Genomic DNA, 19907 nt, shown 5'->3' on the forward strand with positions numbered 1-19907 from the left:
TTTAAATGCTTCAGAAAATATCAAACATAAAAATATGACATTCATGTATAACAATGGTACAAAGACCAATTAAAATCTTATAATAGTTTACGATCTAGTTCAAGTGTTTTCTACAAAAATCCTGCAAAAGTGAAAAACTGATCATGTGAAATAAAACTGGAAACTGATCAACTTTGATCAAGTTGTGATACACCACAGGGATCAATACTTGGTTCAATACTTAGTATTTTAATACAATTTTAAAAATATAATTACAATTTTTTAAAATGTTTTTAACATATTAAAAGGAGTAAACATGTAGTTGCAGGGGGGAGGGAAAGAAAAGTTATTTTGGAACTAAAAATAAAAGCATTCTGATTGGCTGGTTCAGAATTCCTGAAATTTTCCTGCTTCTCTTCTGCTCTCTGATTGGACGACTGTCCAGCTGCTCCTCCAATCACATAAGAGGCTCGTTTGTTTGACTCCAGGTCTGCTGCTGTAGTTTTTATAGCTGTGGTTTAATCTGAGCAGTTTCTCCGTGTTTCAATAAAACTTCTGCTTTTATTTAGTTGATGTTCAGTTTTTGAAGAAGAGTTGCCTGGAAAAAACATAACAGATAAAAGCTGGAACTGAAATTTTTATTTTATGCTGATCCAGATATGGAAAATACGTCAAACCTTTCATTCTGCGTAGAAACGTCAGGTTAACTCTCTAAACGATTAGAAGCTACAGCTCAGACCTGCAGTTGCCATTTTGAATTTTCTCAAGTCTTAAAAAAGGATCTATTATGCAAAATTAACTTTTTTCACATTTTTGTACATCCACTTTGGTTTTACTGCTTCTAAAAACAGCCGAGATGTTTTTTTTTTTAGTGTCTGGAAAATAACCCATTTCAAAAAGCTTCCAGTTGAGTCACATTCAAGGGCACTGTGCCGTTACCTAGCAACCCCAGCACAGTACAGCTGGTTTTACCTGCTGGAAAAGCAAAGTGTTTTGTTGATTTACCATCCAGAAGACAGTTGCTGCATTATGGTTGGTTGTGAAGGAGGCTCTACTAATGCTTTTCAAAGATGCACAGTTGCATAATTCTGGATCTGTTGCAGCCATTTTTATGCTAAATGTTGAGTTGGGGGAGTGGCCAGCAGCAGCTTATTTGGATTTAAAGTGACAAGATCCCCTAAAATAAACGAAATAGGCAGAACTGATCAGACTTTTCTAAGATTTTGTGAAAAAATTGTTTTATAGTCCATAAATCTATGGAATAATAATCAGCAGAAAAGATGAGGAGTCATTTCCAGGTCCGGAAGCGTCTTTTTATTATGACTTGTAAATGCATGAGTGATAAAATACGTTGCTGAATGTTCCACAACGCCGCTGCCTGGTTAGCTCCGCCCACACGGTCGGGCCGACGCCACGCAGACTTCTTCGTCATCTGACACGTCACAACATGGCTGGATACTGAACGCAGCTCTGTACAGAAAGGCTGATGCGTTTTATTTTTGTTGATTCTTATGTTTGTTTTTTTATCACGTTGGGGGTGAAACGCGGCCCGGCTGTAAACGTGGAGGCGACGCGTTGCCGGGGCGACGGCCCGCAGCCGGGAGGTGGCAGTCAGTCACGCCGGACGGCGGCTTTAGTCATCCAGGAAGAAATAGTTCCCGCTCTTCTTCTGCTCCGTGTCCTGGAAAAGACGAGGAGGGAAGGAAATTATTTTTGGCGACGTTTCATATTCATCAGTGTCGTCTGCATAGAGGCGTCGCTCACCTTGATGGAGTTGAGCTTGTTGATCCTCGGCCTGAAGTTGTTGGGGTCTCTCCTGAACGTGATCTCCAGCAGCGACAGGAAGCGGTTCATCCCGGCCAGAAGACTCTGGGGCCTGAAGGAGAATCATTCAGGTTTAAAAACAACACGTTTCAAAATGGCAGCCTCAAAAAGATCAGAAAAAAATGAGACCCAGAAATTTTTCATCTGAGTTTATAGTTAAAAGACAATAAAAGTTAATTGATTATAATGGTATTTCTGATGCTCATTTTCTGATTCAACTGTTTTGTTCTTCAAGCAAAAAAATGAAAGTTTAAGAAAAGACGCCATAAGAACTGTGGGAATAAAATATTACATATTTCCTTATAATCAAAAGGATTGTAATAAAAAATTATATTCTCTCGTAATAAAGTCCTACTATATTATCTGACAATACGATTTTCCTCCACAGAACTCACGGCCATCTAAAATCAGATGGTATAAGGTTAGCTTTCAGCTGGTTAGGTTAGGTTAGGGGGGTCATGATCCAAACGTTTGCTGTTTGGGGGCGGAGCTTACGTGTTAGCCGCGGTCTTCTTGGAGGGAATACCGTCGAACACGATGACTCTGTCGGCCAAATATGTCGCCATGATGAAGTCGTGCTCCACCACAAACGCCGTCTTCTTGGCGTGAAGGATGTACCTGGGAGAAAAAAAAACAGCAAAAATGTTAAACAGCAGCGCCCCCAACAGGAAGACAAATATAAGAGCAACACATTTCTATCATCAGTAGCAAAGTTTTGCTATTGTCTGTCCATTCTGAAGCATTATGTAACTTGAATTGACTAAAGAAATACAGTAATAACCCAACTACAGCAGAACTGAATGAATATTTAAAATACTTTTAATGATTAATTTAAATATCGAGTTTGATCCATTTCTCAATTTGATGGTTTTGAAGATTTTTTCCCCTGAAATTGATAAATTCATATTTTAACAAAGGATTAATAAACTACAATGTCCAAAATATGGTGTGAAAGAAAACTAGCCATTTAAAATAAAATGGCTAATAAAACTATTATTACAGTAATAGTAGGATTTATTTATAATGGCCGTTACATCTTGAGATCTCAAAGGTCTAAAAAAGAGAAAAACAAAAGCAATTACAATGGATAAAAAATAATTTAAAAAGTGAATAAATAAAAGATTAAAACAAAAATCTAAGAAGGTGAAACAAAAATGTTGCTAAACAGAAAAACAGCAAATTGTGTCAGGGAGAGCATTCCGTACAGCAAATAAAATAAAATAACTTTAGTAAACTTAACAGGATATAATAAAATAATTATTAATGACATTTTGTTTTAGATTATTGGTGTAAATCTACAGGTTCCATCAGTTTCCAGAGTCAAATTTTCCTTCCATATTGGAAGTTTAAACACTAAAGTTAACTTTGAGTTTGTGGTAAATATTTTGCTAGAAGTTAAACAGTAAAACCAAAAACATTCAGATGGTGAAACAGGAACTAAACCTGGAAATATTTCAACAAACTCAAACTGTTGTGGAAGAAAACTTTCATTTTATCCCATTTTATTTCAAATGGGTTTGATATTCTTTGTTTTTCCCACATAATAAAATAAATCTCTAAAAGCTGAAGCCGTTTAAAAGCCCAGTTTCTGAAGGAAAGGTGAACCAGAAGAGGCCGAGTGTTTGTGCGTCACCTCTTGATGACCCTGGCAGCCATCAACCTCTGCTCAGAGTCCAGGTACGCAGACGGCTCGTCGATCAGGTAAACGTCGGCCGGTTTGCCCAAACACAGCGTGAGGGCGACTCTCTGCAGCTCACCACCAGACAGGTTCTGCACCTGGAGAACGAGGAAGAGGAGGAGGAGGAAGGTTAACCCAATAGGAGACTCTTTACTACGAGTTATTTTAAGATGCAACGTCTATTTTAGGTGTTCAGGACCAGAGCAGTGAGACTTTTCCAGCAATTTGACTCAAAACAAACAGCTTCCTGTTCCTGTTTGTTTTAGCCCCATGCTAATGCTAGCATGTTTACTTTGTTTTTATATGACTTGTTGATCATACTGAAACAAATCTATACTATTTTGAAAAGATGCGATCTGAAGTAGTAATGAATTCACAAGCAGCTATTTGACTCAAAACAGATTCTTGCTCCTGTATGTTTTAGCCCCATGCTAATGCTAGCATGTTTACTTTGTTTTTGTGTGACCTGTTGATCATTTCACCTTGCGATCTATTTTAGATTGGTTTGAGTTTTGAAGAAAAGTCAAATGTTAGTCTATTCAGCCCAGTTTTCTATATTTAAATCACAATGATTCAAAATGGCACCTCTCTCTTATTGCAGTTGTTTTCCCTGAACCAACGTTTCTCCTCTTTGTAGCTGAATTTCTCCATAATGACTAGAGAAAGATGAACAACCACCATTCGTTATGCGTGATGGTGACGTTCCTCACTAAGTTTGTTTACTGTGTGACGTTTAATCTGCAGTTCTTACGTCCTGGTCGATGATGCTCTCGATCTGCAGCGGCTTCATGACGTCGGTGATGAACTGCGGGTGCGTGTAAGCGTCTCTGATTTTCTCGTGGAGCAGAGCTCTGACGCTACCCTGCAGCCACAAACATGAAACATTTAGCCGATTTAAAAAAAACTCTATTTTTTATTTTAGTTGCTGAATGCTTCACCTTAAACTTGGGGCTGATGGTCTGAGGTTTGTAGCTGACGTTCAGGATGGGAATTTCCCCTGAAAGACGCCAGGAAGGTCAAACATGAGACAGAAAAGATCTTTTACCAGTAATGTGGAGGAAAACTCACCTCCTCCGTCAGGTTTGAGTCCTCCAGCCAACATCCTGATGAAGGTCGTCTTCCCTGTGCCTGCAGACAGCATCAGGTTACTGGACTGTGGGTCGGTCAGGACCCGGTCAGAACCGAACCAGCAGCTTACCGTTCTCTCCCAGCATCACCATGATCTCAGAGTCGGTGAACTCTCCTCCTTTGATGTCCAGAGTGAACTCGCCCATCGTCTTCGCCATGTCTGGGTACTGAAACCGACAAACAGCCTCATGTTAGGAACAATCTGGGATTTCTGAGGGTCACAAAGTGTCAAGATTAAAGAAAGAACAACATAAAATTACTGGAAACATTTTATTTTAATGAGAAATAAGCTCACTAGATCTTTAAAAATAGATTCAGTTGTTTGCATAAAGTCCTACTACTGATGCTAATTCAATACTGATGTATTAAAAGATCACATATTGGTCAAATTTATCCCAAATTATACATTCTCAACATTCCTCATTTTAATTTTGTTATTTTTCAGATTGGATTCTCATAAAATTACAACTTTATCCTCGTAATTCAAACTAAATTGTCGCAGCCTGGCCCTGATATTCCATCGTAGAGTCGACATGAATTCAAAGTTTATATAAATATAAGCTGTAAAACAAGATGGCCGCCCTAGCCACACTGACAAGGAGATTTTCCAAGAATTAAAATGTCAAAAACCAAAGATTGGGTTAATTGATAACATCTATTTATGGCCTGTCCTAAATGAAAGTGGAGAGTCGGTGTAGAACTAAATGAGCATAAACTGAAGTATAAACTCACCTGGTAATGCCTGAGCCGCTTCACCTCCTCCTCATTGGCCGTTTCTGCCACTTTGAAGACCAACGATGTTTCCCGAAACCTGAGATTCTCCGTGGGAACGTAACCGTCCAGGAAGATGTTGATACCTGGAAGATTAAAAGAAGAAGACAGAGAATGAGCTTCAAGAGCTAGAACCTCCATGTTAGAGCAGATTCCTATTTAAAGAATTTAAAAATATGTTTTCTTTTTTATATAGATATTTTCCAGGTTAAAGTAACCTATTAAATTTCTGAAGTTAATAGGTTCAGTCAGTAGAATGGTTTGAAAAGTCGCTAAATTGGCACCAGAGCTTCTTCCATTCTGACCGTAGAGCCTAATTAAGTGTCTCTACAGATTTATTAAAATATGTCTGTGGGGTCAGAGTTCAGCTTTCAGAGGGTCCAGGACCAACAGGCATCTTTGTTTTTATAAAATAAAGCATTTGTTCAATTCATTTGGCCTCAAATTCAAAAGCAAAATCAGAGAAAGATTATGAATAAAATAGATTAATGGCTTTCCATACATCCTCTTGCATTGCTTTGGTGTGGAATGTTTTAGATAGTCTGAACAAAAATCAAAGTAAACATGAACAAATCTGCTGATCATTTTTAGTTTCTCTGCTTGTGCCTTCATATCTGAACCCAGACAGTCGGACATTAACGGGGCGTTTCGGTCTGACCTTCCCGGACGCTGAAGGGCATGGTGACGACCCCGTAGGCGCTGGGGACGCCGTACAGGCAGCAGATGAAGTCTGACAGGTAGTCCAACACGCTCAGGTCGTGCTCCACCACGATGATGTACCTGAAGCACAGAGTTATTAAACCAAAGCAGAATACAAAAAACCTTAAATCCCACAAGTCTGAACCGGAAGTGATCCGCGCCATCTTGGTAGGCAAGCGCAGCACAAAGCATAGCAGACCGATGGCTTCAAGATCAACAAAAAATATATATATGTGTGGACTCTCTTGACCAATGTGTGAGATAAAGACAGAAATAAAATGGCTGCTGTTGGGATCAACCCAAATGAGACGCAGTAGGAAAATATGTCAGACCTGCTATTAGCTAGCTAGCTAATGAACATGAGTGGAGATTCGCCTGAAATCAGTGTTTAAATGGATTAATAAAGGACGTACAAACACTCTGTGTGAATAACAAGGTTCTGGTGACTGGCAGAGTAAGTTCATGTAATAAAACGAAGGCTACATGACCCTCTTAGCTAGCAGATAAAAGCTACATTAGCTAAGCTAATTTAGCTAGTTTGGCAGTAAGTACTACAGTAAATATCACTGATGTTTATCTTAGCATTACACAGAGGTGGATAAAGTACTCAAATATTGTGATCAAATAACAGTTGTAATGTACTTAAACTGTTTGAGCTAATTTTAAGCTTGTGGCTTGCTTGTTGTTGTCACAGCAACTGCCTACCAAGATGGCAGTCAGTTACAAAGTTCCCGGAAGTGACATCACATGAGAACTACGTATAAACCTGCAGGGGCCGCTCACCTGTCGGGGGTGATGAGCGAGCGGATAGTGATGGCCGCCTTCAGCCGCTGCTTCACGTCCAGGTAGCTGGACGGCTCGTCGAACATGAAGCTGAGAACAGAAAACAGAACCGTCAGGTCCGGGCTCGGCTCTGAGGTCCAGTTAGAAACCCGAGTCGGACTCACATGTCGGCCTTCTGGATGCAGACCACGGCGCAGGCGAACCTCTGCAGCTCTCCTCCGGACAGATCCTCCACGTTCCTCTCCCTCAGGTGAGTCAGATCTGCCGGGAAAAGAGTTTTACTCCTTTAATCAATAAAAATATCAAACATTCAGCCTTATTTTTAATCAAAGGCTTCCTTTGATTGATATTAATGTCACATGAATAATGGTGGTCGAAAAAAAAGATGCAATCAGGAAAAGAATCTGAAGAAGAGATGAAATGTTTCGATGTAATTGTCATTTTCATGTCTGCAGCCACTAATAAGTCAATAATCGATAATCAAATCAATAAACATTAAAGACTGAACTAATTGGTTCATAGAAAGTCACAAGATTAAAAACAATCATATAGAATGAAATTATAAAGTACAGGAACTGTAGTTTGTTTGATCAAATTTGTAAAATTTTTAAAATGTAACAAATTTTTTAATCTTTAAATTTAAAAAAATTATGTTTAAATTAACAAATTTGTTAAATTAAAAAATACATTTCTTAATTTTATTCTTTGCACTTAAAAAACTATTTTTATATTGAATTTAAAAAATTTAATTTCTTAAATTAAAAAATTTAATTTAAATTAAAATTTGCCAAATTAAAAAATTTACAAGATTTGTTAAATGTATTAATTTTTAATTTACACATTTGTTCATTTTTTTATTTGCTCCATTTGAAACAAACTGTAGCTCACATGGTTTATTTTATTTCATGTAATATTTTAGTCATATTTAATATCTTACAATATAACTTTTATATATTTTTCAAAAATTGCATATAGATTGTGGTTATATTATATTTAGTAATATTTAACACTGGATTGTGTGAACAAATAAATTTCCCATTGGAGATCAATAAAGTATTTTTTTCTCCTACAGCAGCAATTATTAAATTATTGACCAAATTAAAAGAGAAATTTGCATAATCCTTGCTTGCATCTTGACAGAAAAACTAGTTAGCAATTTATATCCAGAGAGAAAACATGTTTTAAGCGTTAAAACATCAGCCATTTTCTCATATTTTATAGAAATCCGATAATAAACAAAAAAGCTACGACCATTTTTACTCATCCCACATTGGAACAGTTTGCAGTAGCGCGTCGCTAGCTGTAGCGGCTAACAGGCTAGCGGTCCAGTAATGGATGAAGGTTTCTACCTAGCTGGTTGCAGATGATGTCCTGAGTGTCTGTGTCGTCTTTCCTGCTCAGGATGGCCCCTACTGACCCCTGCAGGCGGAAACGAGTCATTACAGCAGGTGGAGAAGCGAACCGAAGCCTGGACTGAAGCGGCTGCCGGTTTCACTGACCTTGACGGTTTTTGGGATCTGGTCGACGTACTGCGGCTTGACGATGGCCCTCAGGTCGTCCTCCAGGATTTTAGTGAAGTAGTTCTGCAGCTCAGAACCTCTGAAGTAGGTCAGGATCTCCTGCCAGTCTGGAGGGTTCTGAGGCGCACAAAAATACGAGAAAAATTACAAAAACTGGAAGAAAATGAAAATATATGGAGGATAAATTAGTGAGAGAGCCAACATTACACATCTGTCACATTAGACTTTAGATCAACATTATAAATATTACTAAAATTATGTTTTTACTTCCATATATGAAAACATGAATCTTATCTTTAGCAAACAAAAGCTCCTCCACCCTCATTCTTATCATAAACAAACTGAAACCAAATACCGTATTTTCTGGACTAGAAGTCACAGTTTTTTTCATACATGCTTTTTTCCTCTTCATGAGAAATTTTTTAATTTGTGTGACTCATAGTCTGGAAAATATGGTAGTTAAAGCTGCCCAATATATTGCCAACAGAGATGATAAACTTACTTTTTTAAAGATATCATAACATTTCTACATGTCTGTCACACTGGACAAAAAATGTTGCTGCTCAAAATGTTAAAGAGGAGACGAAGGAAAGGAGAAAAGAGACAGATGTGAAAACCAACGGCTCCAACACTCACATCAAACTTCCCCAGGTTGGGTTTCTGTTTCCCAGCCAGGATCTTCAGGGCCGTGGACTTCCCGATACCGTTGGTCCCCACAAGCCCCAGAACCTCTCCGGGTCGGGGAATAGGCAGCCTGCAGCAACAAGCAGAAACAAACCTCAGGTCATCTTCAGACTCATCCTGCAAGGAAACGAATCACTAGGAGAGATTTACCAGACTGTCAGCAAAATCAAGACCTTTTATGGCCTTTTTAAAGGCATCTTGGATTAAAGTTAAGACCAAAAAGCCTGTAAATATACGGGCCGGTTGGCGGATCCTGCTGGGTTACAATCAACCACATCAGAGCTGTGATGGTTAGTAATCTGCGTACCTGTGCAGTTTGAAGGAGTTGGCACAGTATCTGTGAGTCGTTTCTTTCTCCAGGTTGCTGGGAAGGTTGACGATGGACAACGCTCCGAACGGACATTTCTACGACGACAACAGGGAGTGAGGAAAAGAAACCTGACTAAACACACACAAACAATCCAATCTGTGTGCGGCTACCTTGATGCAGATGCCGCAGCCTATGCACAGCGACTCTGAGATCCAGACGATCTTACTCTGAGGAGTCACCTCGATGCACAGCTTACCTGCAAACACGCAGCTCATCAGCTTCCTGCAGCCGCATCAACAACAACAACAACAGCGCTCCGGTGTCCAAACACTCACCCATGCGGACCACCGGGCAGCTCTTCTTGCACTCCTGACGGCATTTTTTAGGCTTGCACTTGTCGTGGTTGACGATGGCGATCCTGGTGTTCTTATCCGCCATGTTGGAGGGCTGGAATGACGGACGCTAGCGCCTACGGAGCTGGAAGGAGGAGGCAGACAGAGGAGAGAAGACGAAGGAAAACATTCAAACCTTTAATCTTTACTGCAGCAGCAGAGACAGAACTGCTGATTCCATTCAGCTGATTCCAGGTCTGTGTGAAGCTGAACTCAGGCTTCCTCTATTTAACTCAGCGACGCTAAAAAAAGAAGAGCTAAACTAACAGAACAGGAAACAAAATCAAAGAGTTGGAAAGGAAACTAATATAGGAATCAAAACAACTGAATTCAAGCTGGATGTAAAATATTTTTCATTCAATAAAACAGGAAAAACTGGAAGAGTCCAACAGTTTATGACCCACAGAATTAAAGATTAAACTTTTAATATTATAACTCATATTCATTTAAGATTTCCTCAGAGTTGCTGTAGAGGCTGATGACAGGAATAATCTCCTGTAGCAGTCTGTAGATCTTACAGCTCTCCTGCTGAGGCCTCTGACTGAAGACTGTCACTGTGAGTTAATGAGCAGGTTTTGTGCATTTAGACGATGTAAAAAATGAATGATAGACCTGCATTTACAGTAGGGTTAAAACAATTAATCGTGATTAATCGATTATTGAAATAATCAACTGATTTAGTAATCGATTAATCATTAACTGGACTATACAGACTCTAAAGAACAACGTAATCAGAACAGTGTTTAAGCCAAAACTATACAATTTATTTATTTTGCATTTAAGATTAAAAACAATAACTTGTCTGTAAATATATTATTGAATTTAGGCAATAAATCATTATTTTCTTATTTTAAAAATAAATTATTTGTTTATTTGCATCTTTAAATGTATCCTAATATACTATAATATTTAAGAAAAGCTTAAATGAAAAATCTACATTATGTGCCAATTTTTAAATTTGATTAATCATCTTAATAATCGATTGATTGATACGATAACTGTTGGTCGTGGCCCTAATTTACATTTATTTTGTGGTAGGTAATAGATCCTCACATTTATTGAAAGATAAAAACACACGTTAGTTTTTCCTGGGAGAATATTAGAATCTAAAATGAGTAAATTAAGGGGAAATTTAAGAATTTCAAAGAGCTTGAACTCCGGGAGGAACAGATGGAAGAAACCAGCATGATGAACATTAATGTGTTTCAACCAGATTGTCTGATGCCAAATCCTTCAAAATTTGACCTGCAGCTTCTTAGTTCAGACCCTGACAGAGAGGAAAGTTATTTTTAGGCTCGATCAGGATTTTCAGCTGCAGCATCTGAACCTGTCCGGTTCTGATAAACCCAAACACTAAACGGTTTCTTTCTGACGTCTGGTGGTTCCTCTGCAGCCTGCGTCACGCCTGCATGTTGGACCGGGCCTGTAACTGTTCAAAACCACCAGACATGATTGACCAACATTTAACTCCGAATCACTGACGACGCATTCAGGTTTTCTGCGTCCAAATGAAACGTGACGGGCGGTGGCGACCAGCATCTGAGGTGGATTTACTCCAGAATCCATTTACAAATATCAAATCAAACATAAGCCGAAATCATCAACTGATCCAGTTGCTTGTTAAAACACAGAAGTATGTGCTCTAATATATATGTTAGGTTGTTAAATTGTGAATATAATGTTAAATTCATTGGAAACCAAGCGGAGTTCGGGAGATTACCCTTCCGTTTTTACAGCCTAGTAAGAAATATTTGGTTTCTGCTAATCAATAAGCTCTCATTGAGAATTAAAACGGATAAATCATCAATTTTAAATCCTCAAAGCAAAGCTAGAAAGAGTGACTAGATACAGTCAGCAGGGGACGCTAACAGTTAGCGGTTAGCTTGAGGCCCGCACCGTGACAGCTGCTCATTCTACAGCAACAAACAGAGAAAGCCAAACAAAATCCTGGGTGACAGGTTGAAAACTCACCCCTCTTCGGCTCCCCTAACCCGCCTTCGGTGAAAATTAAGTATAGCAGCCGATTAGAAACAAATATTTGGGAGTAAAACTTGTTTTTTTCCTCAGCAACGTGTTTCACTTGAAGCCGGCTGGAAAGATGGCGAGAGTGACGCACATTTTGGTGCGACGCGGTGCTGTTGTGACGTTTACAAGAAGCGACGCAGAGCAGGAGCAGGAAAATAGCAGCAATAATTTCTTTTAGGCTTTTTTTCCTAAGTTTTTAAATAAAATACCATCTCATGTGTTGACACGGTGTCTTTTGAGGAATATATTTAACGCTTATTGTGAGTTCCGCTGGGATGGTTTTGTTTTAAACTGAGTTTTAGCGGTTTCAGAGGAGTTTTGGTGTGAAAACTTCAGGTACGAGCCGCTCTCTGCGGCAATTTGTTTATTTGGTGTTTCGGTCGAAACAAGTGGTTGGTAGTTATATCTGACATGGCGAATTGTTCGCAATATCTTAATAAGCGTGTTCAGATCCTGAAACTGATCATCTAATGTGCTTATAGTAGTTTATGTGTAAATTAGTTTTAAAAATTTACAAAAAATTCGTCTTTCGCTTTGCGTATTGGAGCAAAACGCAACTACATATCGCTTCTCTTCCGTCTCCATAGTTGCAGGATGGCCACCCCGAGCAAGACCCCACCCGGTGCCGACCCGAAGCAGCTTGAGCGGACCGGGACGGTCCGGGAGATCGGCTCCCAGGCGGTGTGGTCGCTGTCCTCCTGTAAACCAGGTAGGAACCGCTGCACCGGATCTACAGGAACACACACATTTAGAGGAGTGTTTTCTGTGGAAAACACGCGTCCTGTGCGCAGGGTTTGGAGTGGATCAGCTGAGGGATGACAACCTGGAGACCTACTGGCAGTCAGATGGATCCCAGCCGCACCTGGTCAACATTCAGTTCAGGTATTTCTGGAAAATCCTTCTCAATCACATCGGGTATCTTCTTACTTCAGATTCATGCTGGCTCTTATATAAACCCAGTTCCTTCCCTATTTATGTGTAAAATTGTTAAAAATCTGTTATAAATCATGTTGAATGTACATTTATACATACAAATAATCTCAATACATCACTGTCAGTACTCTACTCTGTACTAAAGTTTGTAGCTTTTCTTTTAATCTCTACATAAGTTGTCAAAACTTTCATCTAGCCAGAAGGAAAACGATAAGAAAATAACAATTAGACTAAGATTTCATTATTATAATATGTAATATTGGTAACTGAGTCATTACTGAATAATTTCTTTCAATCTTTTAAACTTAAAGTGCTTTAAAATAATATTCACGTACAATAACTTTTCAAACTTTGTCACATTGAAACCTGTATATACTATACTGGGATTTATTTGTGCTAGTTCAACTAAAAGTAGGTCACAATTGTGAACTCATGGGAAAAGATAACACAATCTGAAAAGTGTGGCATGCTGCTCTAAATCAGTAGCACCACCTTTCCGTTTAGCTACAGCTACAAATCTTTTGGAATTTTTCTCCAGCAGATGAGATTTTTGTAAAACAGCTCCAGCTCAGTCACACTGGATTGATTCTTTATTGGATTTAGCTTTTGGGCTTTGATTGGGCCATTCTAACACATAAATAAATGCATGCCACACTTTTTAGACATGTATTTGTTTAAAGAAAATTATGGGAAGTTTTGGCAGAAATAGAAAAATGTGTAAACTTGATTTTATTTAATATGAAAAAGCTACAAGCAGTTTTTAACTTCAAGCACAAATGCTTACGTGTCCTACTTATTCTACGTATTCTGAAATTTTAGAGAAAAGCAGATTTTAGAGCAGAGTTTTGTAGTTTTACTGTTATTGTTTGTTACGTTTCTGATTTCTGTCGTATCTTTGCCTCTGATTGGTCCTCTGGTCGTCTGCAGGAGGAGGACGACGGTGAAGATGTTGTGTATTTACGCCGATTATAAATCAGATGAAAGTTACACGCCCAGTAAAATCTCTGTGAGAGTGGGCAACAATTTCCACAACCTTCAGGAGATCAGGGTGAGTCTGTGTTTCTGCGGCTCAGACTGTCACAGCTGCTGGATGTTAAACCCGTCCAATTGTTTCATCTTCGTCTCTGCAGCAGCTGGAGATGGTGGAGCCCAGCGGCTGGATTCACATCTCTCTACTAAATCAGGTAAAAACATCCAGATCATGTTTTTGGATTCAGCGAAAACAAGAAGTGGTGCAAAACTTACCATTTTTTTCTGCCTGTTTTAAATATAAAAACATGTTTCAAGGGGTTGAATGGTTGAAGAGATCTGTGATTAAGGCCACTGATTTAAATCTGTTTTTATTTTTTCAGTCCAAAACTGCAACAAACTATTAAGGCCACATTAGCACAATAAAAATTAAAATTACGAGAATAAAGTCGTATGAGAATAAAGTAAAGAAAAAGCAATATACTACAACGTTATTCTTGTAATTTTATGACTTTATTCTCGTAATATTACATTATTCTCAAAATATTCTGACTTTATTGTCATGTTACTTGAACTTAATTTTCCTAATTTTATCTTCTTTTTTTTAAGTATGGCCCTAACACTTATTTGCACAAAACAAACCCTGTATTTTAAATTTTTATTTCCATGAATTATCTGTTTATTTTATCTCAGTTGTTCCTGAAACTATTTTAAATACCTGAAAACTGCATTTTATTTCCTCCTGAACTCAAACAGATGTAATTCCGGGTTTCACCACCTGGCGGCAGTGTTGTTCTGCAGCACAAAACTTTCAGACATTAGTATTTAGATTTTTGTTTTTACCACGGTACAAATTAAAAGCATCCGTGAAGTTTTTCTGTGTTCATTTTTGATGTTTATTCTGTTGTTTTTTTTCAGTGTGTAATTTTTAATTTCTGTGTTTTTCAGCGAACAAACGAACCAATCAGTACCTTCATGATCCAGATCGCCGTGCTCGCCAACCACCAGAACGGCAGAGACACGCACATGCGGCAGATCAAGGTTTACACGCCCGTGGAGGAGAGCTCCATCGGCAAGTTCCCACGATGCACCACGGTGGACTTCATGATGTACCGCACCATCAGGTGATCCGATCCGGCCGATCCAGGACTCTCGGGATCAGAGGACAGAAGACGGAGACTGAGCTGCTTGTCTGGAAGACCGACAGGTTCAACCGATCGGCTTCTCACTGGTTATGATTGGGTTGGGATCTTTCAGGTTGCCAATATTTAAAGTTGCTTTAATGAGGGACTGAAACTGAGTTTGGAGTGAAACCCTTGTGCCAACAATTCCTCTGGGTTTGTTTTTTAACTGTGAAATAAATGTTGTCAAACCAAAAATGTGACTCTTGTTTATGAGTGAAACATAAATGACATTAAAATTTATAATCCCAGATCAACAGAGAATCGGTTCTCTAATCCAGATGAACTAGAGTGCCAAACTGTATTAAATTAATCTCTTTTCTCAAACCTAAACACACAAATTCACCTTTAAGACAATATGAAAAATAGTTCTTGAGTGTTTAGCAAATGTATTAAAAATAAAAATAGAGTAGAAATAGCCCAGGTTCTGCTCATATATCCCAAACAGCCTCTCCAGCCAGGAAACAAAGATCCATAAACTGTATTTTCAATAAACCTGACAAATTTAAACTATTGTCTGCAGTTGCCTGTAATTCTAATCTTCTGACACAAAGACAACTAAATCAGCAAGTCAAGCTAACATGGAGAATAATGGCTAAAGTTAAAGCTAACAGCCAGCAAAGGTCAAGCAAATCAGGGTGAAACTAAGAGTTTTCACTCGATTGGAGACCAAAACATTTCTTACATTTTCAGGTGGTGTGTGGTTCACTTTCACACACTGTCAGTTACAAGAATAGAGTCATAATAATATGAAAAGTTATTTTTTGAGAATAAAGTCATAGAATTATGATTTTATTCTCATATTTTTCTACTTTATTCCCATAATAATATGACTTTATTTTTGTAATTCTATTTTTTTTTTAAATTTCTTACCTTGGCCCAAATACTCCATCAATAATATGTACCATGAACAATTTTTTATCAAGACAAGTCAGCTTTATTTCTGTAACTTGTGAGTTAAAAGACTTTACATCAATTTAACAGTCAAATTAAATATTGCCTTTGGTTTTTGTTAAATTCATTACACACACCTACATTTTTAAAGTAGCTATTGCCTGAACACCTCGTCCCTTAAAAGCAAATAAACCAAAACAAAAAAACAAGAAATAAAGTTCTTAATATAAAGTGTGTTTAAAAGTTTAACTTCGAACAATGGGGCCATTGTTCAAAGTTCAGTAATGACTTCATGGTAAAAACTGTGGTGACTGAAATGACACTTTTCACCAAACTAATCTCTATTTCAGTTTCATGAACTCAGCAGAGTCTCCTCCTCGGTAGGAATGTAAGTAGTAATAGAACTGGATCCCAGCATGCAGAGGCTGAGTGAATCTGGTCTGGACTCTGTGGAGGAGAGTCATGGTTTTAGAGATGCTGTAGAAACACAGAATACCTGCTCTGTGATCCAGGTACACTCCTATTCTGGAGGAAACTGGACCTGGTATCTGAGTTTCAGCACCATCATGCCAGAAAGTATAACCCGTTTTCTGACACGATATTGACCAGGAGTTCTCATTGAACCCAAATGCGCATTTGTTGGATTTCCCTGCTCTGCTGATGTTCCTGTATGAAACTGCAACATCAACTCCTCTTCCTCTCCTCTTCACCTCCCAGTAGCAACGTCCAGTCAGACTCTCTCTGCTCAGGACCTGGAACCAGTCAGTGAATCTTTCCGGATGATCAGGATAAGACAGCCGATGATTCATTAATGTCACTTTTCTGTTCCCATCAGACAATAACACGTATTTGTTTGCTGTGTTTGGATGTAGTCTGATTCTACATGAATACTTTAAGAATCCAGCTCTGTTCTTTGGTTCTGGATTTGGCAGGAAGACACCAACTTCAGTGACTCTATGTTCATCCAGTAAGCAGAGATAACAGATAAACTTCTGATCAGTACGACAGAAGATCTTCATCACCTCATCATGACGAGAGCAGATGTTCTCCTGGAGTTTCTTGCTGGGGTTCGCTAGGATGTGTTTCTGTAACGGTGGAGCATCATAATGAGGCTGGAGGTGATTCTTACAGTAGGAAGCTGGACAGGTTAAACAGGACTTGACAGCTTTCATCTTCCTCCCAGTGCAGACATCACAGGCCACATCTTCAGGTCCAGCATAGCAGGGGTCAGCTTGGTGTCCAGTCTTCTTCAGATCCTCCACCAACTCTGCTAACATGATGCTTTTCTCCAGGACAGGCCTCGGTCTGAAGGTTTTCCTGCACTGAGGGCAGCTGTGGATTCTCCTCTGATCTTCTCCATCCCAGAAGTATTTAATGCAGTTCATACAGTAGCTGTGTCCACAGGGAATAGTCACCGGATGCCTCAGTAGATCCAAACAGATGGAACAGGAGTATTTCCTTCGGTCCAGGTGAAATCCTTTGTAAGACATTGCACCGTTCAGTCAGAACATTCCCGTAAGTTTCATTTCCTCACAACAGGAACAGCTCTGCTTGCTCATGTAAATCATAAGTCACGCCCAGAATTCAACCTGTGACCCTGGTAGGGAGGAAATATGTTGTCATGATTGAGGGAGGAGCCAGACTTCAACACCGTAAACAGGAATGATTCATATTTAATCTTTATTGTTTATTTACCAACTTTAAGAAGGTTGGTAAATAACCTCAATCAACTGCATTCGCATGTTTTATTGTTTTCTCTTTCTACCAAAACCTGGATGATGAAAATCTTCTGTCTGCTGATTTTAGTCATTTTGTTTTTAGAGACTTCATAATTCCCTTTATTTGTTGCTTGTGCTGTTTTGTTTATTCTGGATATTTAAAATGTCTTCCAGCTCTAGTGTTAAATATTCATTAGTGTGTTCTTGCATGATTATTATGCCATTACCATTTTATTATTTGAAACTGGTCTCAAAACAACAATACTATAGTTTATTGCAATAACTTCTGGGACAATTTATCATCCAGAAAACTTTGTTGTGGTGACAGGTTAACTTACACAGACTTTTGCTTTCAAAATTCACAACCACTGGATATTTTTTAGCTAAGTAAAACACCGATTTGCACCACCACTGTTTTAATGTTTCCCAATAATAGGATTTTGACACTAGCTAAACAGATGTTTTGCTGGTTTTGAAAAAATGAAGTAAAATGTTTAAACATGCTTCTAAAAACAGAAAAACACCTCAAACCAGATTTATTTATTCACATTTTTCACTCAAGCAGCCAGTTTTTCTTATCATTTAAAAACTTGTCTCCAGTTTTTGGTCTTCAATTGTTTCTGAGAGTCTTGCAGATTTTTTTTTTTTTTTAGGACTTTGTCTACTTTCAGTTTCAACAAAAATCCATCCACTTGCCTTGAACAGATCAGAAGAAGAAAACCTGACCATAATTTTGAAGGAATAATAAAATTATAAAATAATTCCTGAATGCTTCTTCTGAATTTGTGATGATGAAGAAGTAACATATCTGATTACCTCCGTTTGGCCTGTAGGGGGAGCCGGAGCCGCTGGAGAAGCCAAGCAGCAGTCTCAGCAGGTTTGGTCTTTCGGTTCTGGTTTCTGGGTAACTGGGTCTGTCACAACCAGTAAGCGTTGCTCCTTATTGAATCGCACTGATGTGTGAGTCAAATCAAATCAGGAAATCCAGCTGGGAGAAAACACAGATAAACACAAAACCTGACATGACGTTTAATCTGTCTAGAAACTACAAAGAACTCATTAGCATGTAGCATTTACATCACTAGAGCTGTGTCAAAATAAAGGCTTGTTCGTGGTAGAAAAGTGGATGAGGTGTGGGGTTTTTTGTGTGGCTGTTTTGAAATTAATTTATTTTTGCATAACTGTAATGGAAACACTTTTTTCGTATCAGAGGAGTCACATGATCCACAACCGGAAGTTGGCACTGGCGCAAACCACGAAGAAGACGACAGGAAGTAGTTAGAGGAATTTTTTACATAAATATTTGAGGTGCGAAAAAATGTAGTCTCTGTCATTTTAATTGCATTTCTTATTTATTTAATGGAAACACAGCAATTAGGAAATTGTGTTTTTTTTGTTTTTTTTTACATTAGCCAAATATTAACCAAGATTTGTTCATATTTGTCATTTAAACGCAATAAGAACCAGTGGTTAGTCCTTATAAAACAGGTGAACAACAGAACTAATCAAAGAATATCAAAATAGGTTTACTTATTTTATCTTTCTTGCTTTAGATTCAGATTCACAGCAGATCAGGTTGGCTGGGCGAAGCTTTATATCACTGAGGCTCCTCACATAATCAGTTTGTGTGTTTATCCTGTTAATGTAATTGCCGTAAAGCGCACATCAGGGCCAGTTTCATCTCACTAAAAGCATGGCTCTGCCTGTTTTACGACCACAATACACCGGCATGATGATGACCAGCAGAAAGCTCTGGAGAGATTCACACAGCTGGAGGTGCTTCCTTACACTGAGCAGGTGTTTGTGTTATTTGATCATATATCACATATATATAGACCGGCCTACGTAGTGTTTTCTTTGTGACCGATGGGGGTGTGAGGAGATGGAGGAGATGAAACGGGCCGACAGAAACGCAGCGCAGTGCTACGAGCTCAACATACATAATCAATCAGACCCCTGTGTGAACTGGAAAGATAAAATATGGGTTACACACAGCGTACTGGTATGTGTAGGATGAAAAGAAAAGAAAAGCTCTGAGCCTGAGCAGCACACAGTAAAACACATAAAGCAATGATTTCTGATGCTTTAGATATTTGTGTTTTATCTTTCATTTATTTCTGATAGCGTTTGTGTTTTAAACTAGATATGTTTCATTCACAAGGTAAAATAATGACTTAAGAATCCAAATATAAGCTTGTATTTAAAAAACACAACAGGAATGATTACAGATTGAGGTTTTAATACAAGTTTTTTTCAAAAAAGTATAAAATGTAAAGGCTCTGACTGGTTTTAAAAGTAAAATAAAGTTTCATTACAAAAACAAACAAAAAAAACCACTTGGAATTGACTTTTATTTAGATTAAGGCTAAGTGCTAGTAAGAGCCAAGCTAACAGCTGGTTAGTGTAAAGTTAGCATGTA

The 19907-nt window shown here is 38.4% G+C and overlaps 4 protein-coding genes across 7 annotated transcripts in view; 1 reads left to right on the forward strand and 3 right to left on the reverse strand.

Annotated features, from left to right (window-relative positions):
- The window catches only part of LOC114156967 (myelin-oligodendrocyte glycoprotein-like), a 1059483-nt gene that overhangs the window by 650516 nt on the left and 389060 nt on the right, over positions 1-19907 (reverse strand). The window lies entirely within an intron of this gene.
- On the reverse strand, positions 1271-11876 carry abce1 (ATP-binding cassette, sub-family E (OABP), member 1). Its single transcript, XM_028037498.1, has 19 exons — positions 11740-11876; positions 9712-9853; positions 9547-9632; positions 9374-9471; positions 9019-9136; positions 8362-8499; positions 8212-8281; positions 7027-7123; positions 6863-6952; positions 6039-6160; positions 5342-5466; positions 4680-4776; positions 4550-4609; positions 4420-4478; positions 4233-4343; positions 3437-3579; positions 2299-2421; positions 1744-1855; positions 1271-1660 (listed from the first exon to the last, which is right to left on the reverse strand). The coding sequence occupies exons 2-19, from the start codon at positions 9812-9814 to the stop codon at positions 1613-1615; spliced, it is 1800 nt and encodes a 599-aa protein (XP_027893299.1). The 5' UTR covers positions 9815-9853; positions 11740-11876; the 3' UTR covers positions 1271-1612.
- anapc10 (anaphase promoting complex subunit 10) lies at positions 11876-15074 on the forward strand. Of its 3 annotated transcripts, none has more exons than XM_028037667.1 (6): positions 11876-12129; positions 12381-12502; positions 12585-12675; positions 13654-13774; positions 13857-13910; positions 14644-15074. In XM_028037667.1, exons 2-6 carry the CDS (start codon positions 12388-12390, stop codon positions 14821-14823), a joined length of 561 nt encoding a protein of 186 aa, XP_027893468.1. In that variant the 5' UTR covers positions 11876-12129; positions 12381-12387; the 3' UTR covers positions 14824-15074. The 3 variants fall into 3 exon arrangements, with proteins under 3 accessions (XP_027893468.1, XP_027893470.1, XP_027893469.1); XM_028037669.1 differs by having other exon boundaries at positions 13860-13910; XM_028037668.1 differs by having other exon boundaries at positions 11929-12053.
- Positions 15798-18480, reverse strand: LOC114156948 (tripartite motif-containing protein 16-like). The gene is made up of 2 exons (XM_028037582.1): positions 18305-18480; positions 15798-17367 (listed from the first exon to the last, which is right to left on the reverse strand). The coding sequence occupies exon 2, from the start codon at positions 17258-17260 to the stop codon at positions 16112-16114; it is 1149 nt and encodes a 382-aa protein (XP_027893383.1). The 5' UTR covers positions 17261-17367; positions 18305-18480; the 3' UTR covers positions 15798-16111.

This window comes from Xiphophorus couchianus, chromosome 14, assembly GCF_001444195.1.
Source record: "Xiphophorus couchianus chromosome 14, X_couchianus-1.0, whole genome shotgun sequence".
Classification (NCBI taxonomy): Eukaryota; Metazoa; Chordata; class Actinopteri; order Cyprinodontiformes; family Poeciliidae; genus Xiphophorus; species Xiphophorus couchianus.